Source organism: Mauremys reevesii, linkage group 5 (assembly GCF_016161935.1).
Source record: "Mauremys reevesii isolate NIE-2019 linkage group 5, ASM1616193v1, whole genome shotgun sequence".
In the NCBI taxonomy this organism is placed as follows: Eukaryota; Metazoa; Chordata; order Testudines; family Geoemydidae; genus Mauremys; species Mauremys reevesii.
In genome coordinates this window covers 68,680,381-68,697,405 of record NC_052627.1, presented here as the reverse complement: position 1 = coordinate 68,697,405, position 17,025 = coordinate 68,680,381, and the positions used below count along the sequence as shown (strand labels likewise).

Below are 17,025 nucleotides of genomic sequence, written 5' to 3'. Positions count from 1 at the left end.
AAAGCAAGTTCGATATAACGCGGTTTCACCTATAACATGGTAAAAAATTTTGGCTCCCGAGGACAGCGTTATATCGGGGTAGAGGTGTAATTGGGAACCCTGATGTGCACAGTTGCAACACTCACACCATGGGAACTCTTTTATATTTACAAATATAGTTCATTAATACATTTAGCACAATCACAAACACCCCAACTCAGTAAGGTAGATAAAAATACTACAGAATGTACATCTGCACACCCATATACTCACACCATCTCCTGTAGAACAACCTGAACTGTTAGCCATCATCTTCCTCATCACCATCACCTTCCACATCATCACCAATGGCCATCATTCTGGCATCTCCCAAGGACTACATCTCTCTCTCCTACCGCCCCTAAGCTGGGATGCCATTTTTATAATATGTTACGCTTTCTGTCCTAACCAGTTATTTTGGTTGTTTCCAAGTTCCAAGTTGTGGTGAACCTGTTAAATTTAAAAGGGTATGCACTTAGGAAAGCCCCTATGCCAACCTACTTTAACACATCCTCTATGTTAAAGGTTGCAGCCACATATGGACCTTTTGCTTTAACTCTTCACCATCTATCTAGGTGAAAGGTCCCAAACGTATGCTAACTTTGCCTTAGCTCATCATACAGGATGTGGCCTGCAGGTCTCTTGTGTTACAGCCAAAATATACTCTAATATGGACTTATAAACCTATTATAATAAAATAATCAAAATAAGAAATTTATAAGAAAAGATATATAAGCAAGCAAGCAAGCTAGCCTTAAATGTATCTCATGTATCTGTTGTGTATGTCAGTTTGTTGCCAGGACACTTCTGTGTTTGAATTATTTACCTGTGGTCAAAACTTCCCCTTAAACTCTATTTTCAGCTCCCCAAATACCTGAAGTTTTCCGTTGGGCTGTTTTTCTGTGCAAAGTCTCTCTGTTCAAACTTCATAGGTCTCAAGCCTTATGCTAACTTGCTGAAGCTAATGTCTTACAGGATACAGGCCTGTAGGTTTTTTGCATTACTGCTGAATATAATGCAAAGCAGTAAATATAATAAAGGCAAGCTAGCACACTGGGCTACAAAGATCAGAAGTTTATGTGGTGGGATAACATCTTTCCTATGTAACAGATAATGTGTACAGCATAAATTACTGATTTGTGCCTAGCAGAGCTGCTGTTTCAGTCTATTTACAGGCTCGGGAAGAAAATTTTGACATTTTCAAGCGCTAGAAACTTAAAAATGAAAGTTTGAGATTCAGCAAACCTATTATGTGGCAATGGGTGGATTACCAGGCAAATTCTGTAGCCACAAAATTGCAGACTACAACATAAGGTTTGACTTATTATGAAGATAATCTGTTCTAAAGTCTTGTTTTTAAAAACAGTTACTTCAGTTGGAAATATCTAACATCAGATATGCTAAATGTTGTCACTGCTGCAACATCATAACAATATAAAAGTATAGTATACAGCTCAGCTTTTCTATTCCCTTTTTGTTGCTCAGAAAACTGGTAAAATTCTAGACTGAATGTAAGTGTTCTATCCCACAAAATGTGTATTGTTTTAGGTATTCCTTGACGATCTCCCAGAAGACTTTGCTGTTGCATTACATGAGTACAACAAAAAAATAGAGGAGAATTTTGGCCATTTTTTATTGATTATTTCCAAGATGGCTGATATGAAACAAGAATACCAACTTCCTCTTTCAAGGACTGGTAAGTGAATGCTACATTTATACATTCATATTCACTGTGGTTTGCTTCATTGAAATATTATGTTTTGGGCTATTAGAGCCTGGTCTAGTGGCAGTGTAATGTGGAAGATAGGGGCTCAATTCCTTGTTCATAAGTCAACACACGCTAGAATCTGTATGAAAGCAATAGCCCTCTGAGGTAGGAAATATCTCACTTTGATATCTTGCAATTTTCTTGCCAACTAAAGAACCTGCACTAATGGACTCTAAAAAGGATTTTGGCAAAGCCTCATTAGAAGGAGGGTAATAATAATGGCCTTCCATGGGAAAAGAGAACAGGAGGAAAGTGTGGGTTCAGACTGCAAAAGAAGACATAAAGAACCCTCTGAGTAGAAAGAAATATGGTATGATAGCGTAACAGGTTGGCAGTGTTTGCCTGAAGCACCCATCTTGTTAGCAAGATCCTTGCTTCTCTAGCTGAGGGTAAGTCTTCACTACCGGCCGGATCGGCGGGTAGCAATCGATTTCTCGGGGATCGATATATCGCGTCTCATCTAGACGCGATATATCGATCCCCGAACGCGCTCCTGTCGACTCCGGAACTCCACCAACGCGAACGGCGGTAGCAGAGTCGACATGGGGAGCCGCGGACGTCGATCCCGCGCCGTGAGGACAGTAAGTAATTCGATCTAAGGTACTTCGACTTCAGCTATGCTATTCACGTAGCTGAAGTTGCATATCTTAGATCAATCCCCCCCCCGCCCCAGTGTAGACCTGCCCCGAGACTACAAATCCAGTTATCATAGTGGCTTCCAGCCCTATATATCTACATCTAGACCAGAGGATATACTGCTACTGCACTTATGTCCCATCCATAGCTCTTACTCTGTGAATATCACATAGTAACTGGGGGAGGAGGGAAGGAGGTTGGAGCCTGCTCAGTGCAGATGGAATGTTCCCAGATTGTAGCAGCAATCTTCTGAATTCTACTGAGCATATACAAATGGTGATCAGGTTCTTTTAAGTCAGCAAAATCTGGGTAGATTTTTCTCCTGGGAACCCCAGAAGATACCTCTCTGATTACAGGACTAATTGCAAATATTGCTTCACTCCCTGAAGGCATTTCTTCAAAGAAATTGATGGAAAATCTTTTAGTACTGGCTAATCGGCCTATTTTTCACTAAACTCATTCTCATAAATGGCTGGACCGCTTTTGCTGAATCTTTAAAAAATACTACTAATAATAATCAGACTGAGGCAGAAACCAACCATGGCAGAATTATAAGCAGTGGAAAGCAGAGGCTTATTATAGAAAGTGATAGATAACTCTTAATTATAAGCAGTCTATAAGGTCAAAATTATAAAGAGAACTATTAAGTCAAAAGAGGAATAAAAATATTTCTTCCATTAACTGATCCTTTCTCAGAGGACAGTTGTGTTGCATATATATTCTTAAACTTTTCATTTCACATCTTGTTCCGGTTAGATTTTTCAGGTGAAGAATGCAATGACTCTAAACTGGTGTCTCACTTGACGAGTTGTAATGCGGGAAGAACTGCTGTTTCACCTTTTGCATGCCTGTCTGGAAATGTGGATAGTGATTTACTTCATGCAGAAACTGTCAACAGTGTAAGTGGGGGAGATTTGTAAAGTATTAATGCAGGTTCACTTTGTCTATACTCCAGAATAAATATATTCAGATACTCCATATGAAAAAGGAATCGCCACTCTAGTAACAACAGTTTGTACTTTTTATTTACCTGGTGTCTGAGGATAACAAAGTGCTTGACAAACATTAAGGAATCTAGCTTCGCAATAGCTCTGAGGTAGGTATTTTGCCTATTTTACAGATCGGGAGACTGAGGCATAGGGAAATTTAGGCAGAATTCTTCTGCTAAAAGAGAAGACAGTGATCTATTGCTATTAGGAAAGAGGCCTCTATCCTCTATTTATCGAATCAAATTCTACCTGACCTACATTCACACTGATTTTAGTAGAGATGCTCAGGCAAAATTTGCTCCATATTTTGTATTACTTCCAAGAAGTATATATTCCTAACAAGGAGCTTATTTAATGCTGTCAAATATAAGGAATATATAATGCCTGTTTTCTAGGGCTCAGCTGGCTTCCTGTTCACTTTTGGTGCCGATTTTGAACTAATGCCCTATATAGTTTGAAATCTGTTAAGGGAGAGAGATTCTCTCTACATGTACTGCCATTGTAATTGAAATCAGTTGTGAAGCTTTCAGGGATTTAACTATAGAGGTAACTGTCTGGAGGCCTGTCATTTTCAGCAGGTAACATTTAATTTTGGAACACAGTCCCTGCATTTGTTGATCAGAACCTGAGTCTGATGAGGGCCTGGTATAATGCTCATCTATTTACTCACTTTTGTGTGAATTGGGTGATTGTAGGGGAGGCTATGGAGCTATTTATGAGAGAATGTTAATTTAGTCTGATGGAGTTGATTATGTTTTCTTTTAATTTAGAGCTTCTTGGATAAGCCCATTTTTATATACAAAAAATAAAAAAAAATACTGTACAGAATAAAACTACTTTTAAAAATTGGTATAGGTGTTCCCTTCCTAGAATCCATAATTAGAAAAGAGACACTCACCAATTTTTTCAGTCGTGCACTAAGCCAGCAGAAGCTTTCAGTTATCATTTTTAATTCCTTAATATGCTTTCTTTTCTACACTACTAGTAATCTAATAAAATGAAAATAAGTAACAATTATAGGAAAATAATTTTGTGGAATATTTTAGTAATGATATTTATTTGTCTTAAAATGTAAAACTCTCCAGTAAATAAGAGGTTTCACTGATGGTTACTTTTTCCTTGTCTTTCCATCCTCCTGATAGGAACTCTGTAGTATTTAACAGACTGACACTTTGTGCAGTTATTTTTCTTGCCTTTGCTTAAAAAAAAATCTCATTTTGTGTGTCTGTTCTCTTGGGTTCCATTTGCTATGTAACCTTCTTTGCATAAATTTGGAAGAAAGAATTTCAAAAATAATCTAAACTTAAGCTCCTAAATATTTAGGCACGTTAATAAGAGGCCTGATTTTTCAAAAAACATATTGAGGGTCCAGCTAGGGTGACCAGATGTCCTGATTTTATAGGGACAGTCCGAATTTTGGGGGCTTTTTCTTATATAGGCACCTATTACCCTCAGCCCTTGTCCCGATTTTTCACACTTGCCCTCTGGTCACCCTAGGTCCAGCAGATCCCATTATTCAAAAGGAGATGCTAGGTGCTCAGCATTATTGAAAATTTGGTCCATTCTTTAGGAGACTAAATAAGGATTTAAGAGCCTAATTTTTAGTTATGCTTGGCTGTGATTCTTGAAGAAATCTTAGTTTTCATACAATAAATTAACCATCATTCTAAAGTGATGACTACTTTTATTAATGCTTTATTTCCAGCAAGAATGCCATAAAGGCTTTGTCCTGCAAACAAAACTACCCAATGATGTCAATGGAATTTCTGCTCTTGGGCTCCAGTTCAGCAACGTATTTGATCGTGTGCCTAACTTTAAGCACATGAGTAATCCCGCTGACTTCAGGCCTTGCTGAATTTAAGCTTCCAGGATCAGACTTAAGTCTGGCACCCAGACACGGAAACCAAAAAACAGACTGTCTAGGTAAAACAAGATGGGTGGCAACCCTACTTAAGTGTTGTTGACATGTAGATGAGTAACGTCAAAACATGAAAAACCCTGGATGAGCACGCAAATAATTTATACAGTAAACCTGAAAGATCTGAATCTTAAAATTAAGTTGCACTGTTTCCTCAGGTCATATTACGCACAGTTGGTATTACTGCTGGAAATATTCCTGTACTTTGTGCAAAGAAATTTGACAATCGAAGAAGAAGAATGCCACTTAATGCTTATGCACTTGACTTCTATAAACATGGTTCTTTGAAAGCAATGGCACAAGATAATGGGTAAGCAGCTGATGTTTCTTTGATTTAATTTTTCATCTTAAGCATGGTTATGACCCTGATAGTTTAAGAGGTTAAAACATTATGCATATTGCATCATCTTCTCCCCAGCCCCACTCATCCATTTCAATGAGTGAAGAACATACAATCCTAACTTTTGACTGTGAACACTCCTAACACTTCTGTATTTACCAGTGGCCCTCATACCCTTAGATAAGAGGTAGCCGTGGTGGGCTAAGTGTTTTGATTATATTTATTGTTCATATATATTTTTTTATGGATCACTCTTTAAACTCTAGGAGAAAAATACAGTTCAGTGCACAGGCAACTATCTAAAGTATACTAATACCTGTGTGTTTCACAGAAGTCTTTCAAGAGATTTTTCAGTAATCTACTATTTTCAATGATCTGATATAGTCTTACTTAGGGTGAAATTGAGCTCAGTGCAGAGTTCTTGCACAAAGTCCTATGCACCACTTAAGCATGCAAGTAAAGCTTAAATGCAAAAAGCCTGCTGCCCTTCCATTTACTCTAGGTAAAATTCAACCTTGTGCAGAGTGCAAGTTCCAAGGCTCACTTAAGCCTTTTTTTTAAGGACGTTAGTGGAACTTCCATGGACCACCTGCACAGAGATTCATTTCATCCTCTAAGAATGTCTAGGAGAAATATTTTACTTTTTAATTTAATTTACCTTTTTTTGACTCTTGGGTATGCTTAAAAAAAAATATTGAGCTTGAAATCCTGGCCCTTAAAACTAGTGGGAATTTTGCCACTGACTTCAGTGTGGCCATGATTACCCTGAATATGTATAAGTGAAAGCAACAAAGAATCCTGTGGCACCTTATAGACTAACAGACGTTTTGCAGCATGAGCTTTCGTGGGTGAATACCCACTTCTTCGGATGCAAGTGGAGAATTGCATCCGAAGAAGTGGGTATTCACCCACGAAAGCTCATGCTGCAAAACGTCTGTTAGTCTATAAGGTGCCACAGGATTCTTTGTTGCTTTTACAGATCCAGACTAACACGGCTACCCCTCTGATACTTGATGTATAAGTGAAACACCTGTAATATACATACTTTAAATACTTCTAGTTATTTACATTTGGAAATCTTTTCTTTTTCTAGTATACACGAAGGAGAAGCTTATCTTCTGCTGAAAGATTTTTCACTCACTATTAAAGCTATCAGGTATACATATGCTGGCGACTCTATTTAAACAAGAAAATGGACTAAAAGGGAAATTAATTTTTTGTAAATAATTTAAGATACTTTTTAAAATGTATGCTACCTGAAATGAAAACTCTGTTTTCACTTGTCTTTTGAAAAATGTGTGATTTTGATAATTATATCCTGTACAAATAATTTCTATCCCTAGTAAAATAGTGGATGAAATAGTAAGTAGTGGGAAATTCACTAAACATCTACAGGATGACAACACCGTTCATGAGTTTAGAATAGCATGGGTTTAGAAAGATTAAATCTTGGCAAACAAACTTGACTGTTTTCTTAGTTAGACCTACAAAACCAGTGAGTGAAAGGCAATAGATGTACTAGATTTGGGGCCAGATTCCTCAGCTACTGTAAATCAGTGTAGCTCTATTGAAATAATGGAGTCAATGGAACTACACTGATTTTAGCTAAGAATGTATCCCTTGATTTTTAGTAACAGATTTAACACTGTCTGTGAAATCATGTTTGAAAAATTAATTCAAATTAACTTGGTTAAGTACACTTTTATGTTGACTGATAATTAATGGCAAGACTATAAACAAAGGATAATGGTAAATCTCAATATAGGTCTTTTTTCTGAGAAAAATGCTGAGCGCACTGACCCAGCGAAGCACTTTAGAACATGCTCAATTTTAAGCATGTGAGTAGTTCCATTGACTTCAAGAGAGGGGGCTCAGGCAGAAGACAGCTCTCTAAGGATCCCCTTGCAAAGCTCCTCCCACATCATTCCATTAGGAAGAGGCTAATACAGTGTAGCATTCCATAGCTTCTTGTGGCTCTGATTTAGCAGTCCTTCTCTATTCAGCAATTAAGTATGTGCACATCTTTAAGCATGTCTAAGTCCTATTCACGTCAATGAAGTGAAACACATGATTAAGTGCATTGCTGAGTAGGGATAAACTTAAGCATGTGACTAAATATTTTGCTAGGAGCCAGAGTAAGGAACTTCCTGTTGGAGTAATGGTGACCTATAAATGTAGAATTGCAGAATCTAGAATCACAGAATCTAGAACCACAGAGCTTGAAATAGTGGAGGCCAGTTCCATGAGAGTGGCCTCAAAACTCAACCAAATCCAAGAAATTTGACTTCAAAAACTAAACTGTGTCAGAGGACACAGCACTACATGTTGTACAGATCATCCTGCTGATTAATTTGAGAAAAACAGGCACATGACTCGTCATTTTAAAATTAATACACCCGGAGCTTCAGTTTTTAATAAATCAAACCAAATAAGGAAGGAAATAAAAATGAGTTGGTAAACATATTTAACTCTAACTATAATTGCTGTAAAAAAATTATGTAACTTTAGGCAGCTCTGGCCAAGAGAAGGCATGCGCAGGAATGCAGCAGGAAAAATCCCTTCTACCTGAGGAGCACCTGTTCCAACCCCCCCAGAGTGAACACACCCACCCACAGGAGAAGTACAATGGATATAAGAAAGGGAAATATTTATTTACAGAGGGATGAGAGAAGAAAAACCACAAGGGGAAATATAGGGGGAACAGTAAAACAGGGTAGCATCCAAACCAAGGCCCCACAGGCCCAGTGGTAGCACAGTCTGGAAGGGCAGACGCTGAGCAATGTGTCTGCACACTGAGTTCAGGAGTCCTGAGCAAAGTTCCAGTCCAGTGGTGAGTTTTGGTTGCTCCTGGTTGTCTTCGGCACCAGTGAACTCTCCCCAGCAAACCCCTCTGGTGCCCTCTTCTGCTGCTCTCTGCAAAGCCACACAGAGTGACCACCTCCCCACTTAACTATCTAGCAACCTCCTTCCTTGTTCCCAATGCAGAGTCACAAGCCCCAGTACTCACAGCCTCATGCAGTTCTGGGCAGCCATGATACTGGGTCCAGCTCCGGCCTGTCCTTCTCGGGCGATTCCTCCCTGGTACAGTGCTTCTCCTGGCTCCTCTCCTGGGGTGTCCCCAATCAGCTGCCCTGTCCTTCCCAGTCTTCAGGCAGGTTCTCTGCTGCTTCACTTTGTGAGGGCCTGCAGGCTGCTGCCTCTCCCTCCCTCGGAGCTCCAGAGCCCCCCCAGAGTTTCCCTCCTTTTTTCTCACTCCCCCCAACCCCCTAGGAAAAAGATTTAAAGGGGCCATGCTCTCTAAACCCCAAAGGGGTTACATTTAAATCCACAAACTGGGAGCTACCTTAACATTTAAACTAAGAAAATGTTCTTCTTTACATAAAAGCAACTGTACATTTAATCATTTTCCCTTATATTTTGCAGTGTTTCTCTAAGTGAACTCTGTGATGATGAGGAGGACAATGTTGTGCAGGCATTTAGCCAACTCAGTGACAGTTACTGGGAAAAACTGGAAAAAGTCTAAGGCTACAGACATAAAATCATCTATGTGCTGAAGCAACAAAATTCCAAAACTATGTTTCCTCATTTGTTATAACTTGGAAATTTTATTATTTTCATAACTGCTTTAGGATAGTAATTTAAATTTGTTTTAATTACATAAAGTTTTGAAGTCTTTCAACAATTTAATTCCTCAACAACTCATTTTTATTATGTATTTTATTGGTGTGGCTATAAGATGTGTTGATTTTACAGAGTTTGTGACAATTATGGTACTCATGGCTTTGCTGTGCATAGCAAAATATGTTTAGCTTCCTATGGTAGAGCTTTTTTATGTAAAAAGATTTAGTTTCAAGTATGTATTTGAGAGATTGTGCTAAATATTAAGAATTTAAATTCAGAGATTATGTACAAAAACAATGTATGCTCTGTTTCTTTTATTAATCTATAATAAGAAGTAACTAATTCAGGAAATAACTTTCATTATACTCTAAGAAATAAATGTTATAATTAAAGTAATGAGTGCCATGACTTTCCTCTTATTTTTAAACTAAAATTATTACTTTTCTATTTTTTTTGTTAATATCAAACAGCAAGCTTTTAATGATGAACTAGTAGACTGAAGAAGCCGTGACTGATATAAAAAACCGGGTCCACAGTTTTGAAAAGGAAGTTGAAAAACTGGAAAGGGTGCAGAGAAGATCCACAAAAATGATTTGAGGATGAGGGAAAAAATGCTTTACAATGAGAGACTTGAAGAGCTGAATTTGTTTATCTTATCAAAATAGATCAAGAGGTGACTTGATTATTGTGTAAAAGCACTTTCATGGGGAGAAATACTAGGTAATAAAAGACACTAATGTAGCAAAGAAAGGCCTAACAAGAACCAGTGGTTGGAAGTTAAAGCCAGACAAATTCATATTAGAAATAACCACACATTTTTAAGGTGAGAGTGATTAACTATTGGAGCAAACTACCAAGGGAAATGGTGGATTCTCCATTTCTTGATGTCTTCATATCAGAACTAGTTTCCTTTCTGGAAGATATGCTTTAGCCAAATATAGGTTATTGGGCGCAGCATAGTAGTAACCAGATGAAATTCTATGGCCTGTGTTACACAAGAAATTAGATTAGATGAGCTACTGAGCCCTTCTGGCTTTAAAATCTATGAATTTGTATAAAAATGGTGAAGGTACAATTTGATCAATCAGAAGTTAGGTAAGGAAGAGAAAATATTTATGTATACTTTTATCACTTAGAGTAAAATTCATCCCTATGCAGAGGACCAGACTATACAGTCCATCCAGGACTTATGCATCACTTAAATCCTACTTAAGCCCTCAAAATAGGTCATAAGGTTGATCCTGAGCAATGGGAAATCTTGGCAAGTGATCGTAACAAGTAGCGCCATCATCTCCATCAGGGTATCAAAGTCCATGACAGGAGCTGGCTCCTACAGTTTGAGGAGAAAAGAGCCCTGTAGTGGGTTGGGTACCCGCTCCTGCCCTGAGGGGTTTAAAAGCGGCCTGGCAGGGCTTGAGAGCTGCTGCTCTCAAAGCTGGGCTGATTGGGGAAGTGGCCGCAGCTGGGCCACACCCCAATCAGGCCACAGCTGGCCCCTATAAAAGGCTGTGAGCCAGGAGCCCAAACACTCTCCCTCTGCCTGTAGAGGGAGAAGGGCCTGGCTGCAGGGAGCTAGACAAGGTACCTAGAGTAGAGCAGGGCTGGGGAAAGGCTGAGGAGCTCCTGCCTGGAAAGCCCCAGGCTGCAGCCTAGCATTAGGCCAAGAGGTACTGGAGGTTGCAGGGGGCAACCCAGGGGTAGGCAAAGGCAAGTCCAAACCCCTTTGCCTATGATGAGTGGCTGATACTGCAGTCTGCTCCAGTGAACAGGGGCTAGATGGAGACTGGGCAGTAGCCAATACTGAGGCAAAGTGGGGATAGTGGGGTGGGGGGTCCCCTGGGAGGGGGAGACCCAGTTAAAGGGGCACCGGGGTCCTGGGAGGGACACGGGGGCCAGTAGCAGACAGGTGGATCACCGGCCTGCAGAGGGCACTCTGGACACTGGACTGAGCTAATTCCCGAGGACGACCAGCAGAAGGCGCTGAAGGGGTGAGTCCGGCCGTCTACAAGCCTGTAGGAAGCAAGCAGCTCCCAATCATGATACATACATTTGCAATAACTGCCAAAGATCATGCAAATCTCAGATTGGCCTGTTCAGTCACATGAGACATTGCAAACCATCTACATCATAGGCTGCAATTCCTACCCTCTCTCGCAGACAAAAGGATACCAACATATAGAAGGCTTGATATATATTTTTTTTTTTGTGTCAAGATTTTTCTTGCTTGTTTTTCATCTTAGAAACAACAAGAATGTAAAATCTGATCTTCCCTGATTTTGTTGGACAACCGGTAATACATTTTAAAATATGCTCTTCTGAGCTCTAAACACCTTACTTTAAGAGATTAAGGGGCTGAATCTTAAAGACTTCCTTGATTCAAAATATTAATTATTCAATTGTTAATTTTTCACTGAAGGCATATAGTTACAATTAAAAACAATCGAAACAAGATAGGATTTTTAGTCATACTATTTTATACTTTCTCCTCTTAATAGCTGTTGCTGGAGAAGGAGGAGACTCTGAGTTCTAGACTCACTTTTTCTAAAGCAATATCTAAAATGGGGGGGAGAAGGGCCCAGGGTTCACCCTGATTAGCTAAATCAAGGTAAAACTACAACTTGGCCCTCCCTATGCTAAGATTTTACATATCAGAAATCATCTGTTAACTTTCATGTAAAGCACACCTGTTTTCCTTAGAGTAAACAAACTCCGTTGTGCTAATAGGCCTTACAGTTCACACAAGTTGTGAAAACAATGCAGATCTCTAATACGGCAGACCGAAGATTCTGCCACTTAGCCTGTCTTTCAGAGTCCGCCCAATCTCTATTCTTGGTAATAGAACAGTGCTATTTCTGCATTTGTAACTCACAGTCTCAGTGTGTTGAATCCTGTACTAGTGGATGGTTCACAGAGGATCTATTGCCAGCTAATGTAGTTAGTTCTTTAGCTGAAATGGTAGAGGTTTGTGACGCTGTACTGAATGTTTTGTTGGAGAGGTTGTTATAACTGCACAAAACAGAATTTTGGGGTCTTTTTTCACTAGGAAAAACATACAAAAACTAGCAAAAATTGTGTGCTATCAAGTATTTAAAGATTGTATGCTCAAAGGCCCAAGAGTAATAGTCCTTAAATCTGGCATTTACTAATAACCTTAAATTGGGCAACCTTAAATCTGGCATTTATTAACTTTAGAATGCTTGACTTTACAACCTAAATAACATTCTGTGACATGGTACACAAGAGCAGTCCCTAGCCCCAGACCTAAATGATTAATACAGCAGCCAATTAACCCAATTCCAGGTCCTCCGGTTAGTGGAAATTTTGATAATATGAATATAATATCATTGGAAATGGGTTGAGTTGGGTATCATTCAGAAACCCTTTCTCCCAAAAACACAATGGTACCAATCATGACAAACATAGAACAATTACGTAGATATATATATATTCAATAAAATATTTAACGATCAACATTTTAAAAATTGTATTTTTACTTAGTCATGTCAAACATGCAGTCTTCACAAAGTTAAATGATAACCCTTGACTGACAGTACTGTGTTATTAGTTAATGCTGAGAACATGATTCCTGATTAATTTTTTTAATGTTACAGACTACTATAAATGGAAGGAATGCTTCAAGTTGATCTGCCATCATTGGCAAAAAAGACACGGTTCAGTGGTATTGATTTTAAGCTTTGTTTATCATAAGAATTATAATGAAGTACTGGTTAAGACATCAGCATCCAGCTAGAAACTACTGGAATCCATCCACAAACATAGTTATATAGCATACATTTCATAACAGAATTAATTACAGTCCAAAATAATTTATTACAAAATCCTTGTTTTTACTTTGGTCTTGATGATGTTTAGGTATCAATGGGGAGACAAAAAGTACTGACTAGTAGCTGTATAATTGGAGAACACCACCACAAAGGACCTGGTTAAACACAATGTTCAGTGTCACCTTGCATGCTATAAGAAATGCACATATAAACTGAATTTGGGAGAATGAGTCTGCTGGGTGGGGACTCTGAGGTGTGGAACCTAGAGCACATCCAGTTATCCATAGGCAAGATCTGAGTTCCTGGTTAACACAGAGCTCTATCAAATTTCTAACAAAACATTAAGCATGATTGGGATGATTTCCCTAGAAGTAACCAAACACCGTTTAGAATCATTAGATGCTGTTAAATGCAAAGAAGGGACAACTTTAAAGCTACAGGATGAGCTTACTCGCACTGGTAACCCATTCATGTATGATGGACCAGAGCTCATGAATATCATGATGAAAGCAGTCTTCAGTGGTAAGATAGCTAAAGATATCAGAGTGAAGGTGGCAGGGACTATTTCAGAGCTAATTTCAGAGAGGTCATTGTTCGCTCCCGGTTGTGTCCAGATCTCAGCATTACATTGATCTATGTGAGACTTTGGGAAAGTATGAGTTCTCTGTGGTACCAGATATGATTGAAGTTCAAATGCGATGGATCAGTGCATATGTGCCAGGCAAAAAGCAAAGAAATCCACATCTTGGATGATCTTCCTAAGCCAGCACCTATTAACAACATGATCGGTACCTTAGGCCAACAGAGGCCTTTCAGCACAGTAATCAAGGATGGTATGGCTGACGTACAAGCTCTCAACAAACAAAACTAACACTTGCTGAAATTTGGCAGAACACTTTATTATGAGGCTATAGAGAAAATTCTGGTGCTAAGATGAAGTCCACCTTATGTTTGACATGTATGCAGAGGAATCAATTAAAATATTACATGAAAAAAAGAGACTCAATGGTATTGCACCTATCCAATACAAAATCACTGACTCCATGAACATTTCCAATGTCACAATGAAGAAGCTACTGTCACATGTTCTCACAAAAGACAAGTTAACTGTGTACCTCACAGGAAAAATGCTTGAGCATGCCAAGAATTTCTCAAAGAATTTCATCATTGCATGGTATAATGAAGCTGCTGCCTCGCACTGTTTAGTGGACTTTCTTCATAGTTCCCATGACACTAAAATTATCTTGCATGCCATCAATGCCACAGATAGACATGCTACTAAACTTTGGATTTTTGCACAAGACATAGCTGTTCTACTGTTTTCTGTGAGATGCTACTCAAGACTTCCTCAAGATTCTGTTTTTGTGCCTGTTGCTTGGAAACAGAATTACTGTATATTCCTCAGAGATGCGTTGCTTTCATTTGGACCATTAAAAGCCATTGTCCTGACACTACTGACACTACTGGAAGGTTGACTGGATAGCATTTGATTCAGCCTTCAAAGACTCTCTCCTCGATCTGAAGGTGCTCTAAACTATTGAGACAGTCACTGATGAGGCCATAAATGGACAGGAGGCATTCATATGCCAAGTTTACCATTTGAAGGACAGTATTACAATACTTGCAGAGCTATGTTGGTGGATGTTCTCCAAGAAGCAGAACACTGGAGAAAAATTGCCTTCAACTAGGAGTACACTTATACCTCCTGCCAATAGGACAAATTATCAAGCAATGGAATGGCTCTGGGATGATCAAGTGTATCCAAAACTACCCTCCCCTATCAGGCATGGATGGGTCTTGGAGGATGGACTAATCACACCAGTTATATGCAAAATATCAATCCTTCAGCTAATCAAATGCTTGTGTGCAAAGACCAGATGCTCAGTACCATGGAAATGTTTGACAGCCTGCCTTATATGGACATGTGCGAGTGTGAGATCAGTGTGATGTGTGGAGATGACACTAATGATGACTTTGATGAACAATTTTTTTCAGTCCTACATATCAAGGTTAATTTCCCTAGGATTACCACAGATCAATCCTTTTTTATGTAAGCAATGCATTCCTGAGTTAAAGAATAATTTAAAAAGTTGATTTTTAAACACTTTCTCAAATATATATCCACATAATTGTTCTAGGTTTGCCATATTTGGTGCATTGTGTTTGTGGGACAAAGGTATCCGAAAACCATAACTCAACCCATTTCCGACAACATTGTATTATCAAAATTTCCACCAACCAGAGGACCTGGAGCTGAGGGGACAGCAAGTGCCTCTGTTACAACACTGAGGGTGACACCACTTAAATTATGATTCTGTAGATTTTAACGAATCAAATGACGTCTCTCCTACCTTTCTATCACTAACTTGCCCAGTACAATGAGATTTTACTACATTATGCTCCCAGACTCTCTCTGAGGAACTCTTCATGGCACTTGTTGCAACACCACTCCCTGTGGCTCCTGATGCCTTCATAGAGCTGCAGACTCAGTGTTATAGGCTGCAAGTTACATTACATAGAAAAAGCTGTTTACAGAAACCCTGAAAAGACTTCTGCTTGGGAGAATTCTTATTAAGAAAAAACTTCCTTTGAGGTAAAAGTCTGGTTGCGCAGGACCCGGAGGGGACTTGAGGTGGGCATACCTGCCAACTAGGGATAATTTTTTTCCTTAAGACTAACTTTTTAGCAATAATCCCAATACATGAGTCAATAATAATTAATATATTATATAAAACTATTTTTAATTGAACCATCAGGAAGAGTACAGGACTAATACCATGAAATCCCATGATCTAATTGCTACAACCTTTGTCCTTCCTTCCCTCATTACCTCTCTACTGTTTGCTATCCTCACTCACGTCACTATAAACTATTCATCAGGGCCCTTATCTATCTTTACTGTAAAAGGCCTATGGCACAGAAGAATAATTAATAGCACTAGTAATAGAGGTGGTCCAAAACCAGACTTTACTACTGAAAACTACCCAGATTCTTAATCTGAACCCCAATCTGGACCTGAATTTTGTAGCCGGCCCTTATTTCTATAGGGTCATATTGTGATATCCTTCCACGTGTTGAACAGTACCTTATAGGTGTAAGATTCCATTCAATATGTGGAAGGATATCACTATGTAACTCATAATGGGTAGAGCCTAACACTATCTCTATATTGGGTCCAACCAAAACAGTGCTTGAAAGACTGATGTGCCTTAGTTGCATGATTCTTTTCCTTTTCTTGGGAGCTGTGAGACCATGCATTGCTTAGAAAGTTTAGGTGTAGAGAGTTCTTCCATGACATGCAATTTCCCCACAATTCTAAAATCATATATGCTAAATGTTACTACTGTATTTAGGCATGACAATTAATATGAGTTATAAAAATACTTTTTTAAACCCTTTTCCTCAGAAAGGTCGTCTTCTCTGTCAATGACATTAAAAATACATGCTCTTGTTTTTTCTCCCAAGTTGTCACCATTTCCCTATCTCAAATGTTGGCAGGTAGACATGGTCTGGAGCTGTAAAATTCAGATCCTGAACCAGAAACCCCTGAAATACAGTGTTTTGGTTTGGCCTATTGTAGAAATGTGGAGGAATAGCTGCAACATAGAGGTCTATTATCTAATCCACATAGCCATTTACACCATACTCACTCACCTCATGAAATCTATAGGCTGGTCCATGAGGCTCAGCACTGTGGACCAAGACTTTGGATAATATTGGGCTCTGATGTTTTGTTTGGGCATATTATAGAAACAGAATCACAAGGCACAATTTTGGTCCAAGTTTTGACGCCCCCGCAGGTCCGGGGGATCCGGCTCTGACTCCGCCTGCTGTGGTAAAGAGAGAGTGGCTCAGCACCTCGGGCCTGGGTCTGAGTTCAGAGTCTGCCCAAGGTTGGGGGAATTGGGGGCTCGTCTGGGCTTTGTCTCGCTGTCTTCCCCCGGGCGGGG

At 39.2% G+C, this 17,025-nt stretch overlaps 1 protein-coding gene across 2 annotated transcripts in view; it reads left to right on the top strand.

Annotated features, from left to right (window-relative positions):
• Window positions 1-9,629, top strand: part of DDX60 (DExD/H-box helicase 60) — a 73,661-nt gene extending 64,032 nt beyond the window's left edge. For both annotated transcript variants that reach the window (XM_039542553.1, XM_039542552.1), the window contains 5 exons: window positions 1,567-1,714; window positions 3,179-3,321; window positions 5,488-5,639; window positions 6,763-6,825; window positions 9,093-9,629. In XM_039542553.1, coding sequence (XP_039398487.1) covers window positions 1,567-1,714; window positions 3,179-3,321; window positions 5,488-5,639; window positions 6,763-6,825; window positions 9,093-9,192 — 606 coding nt within the window. In that variant the 3' untranslated portion in view covers window positions 9,193-9,629. The remainder of the gene's footprint in view (window positions 1-1,566; window positions 1,715-3,178; window positions 3,322-5,487; window positions 5,640-6,762; window positions 6,826-9,092) is intronic.
• The last annotated feature ends 7,396 nt before the right edge of the window (window positions 9,630-17,025 follow it).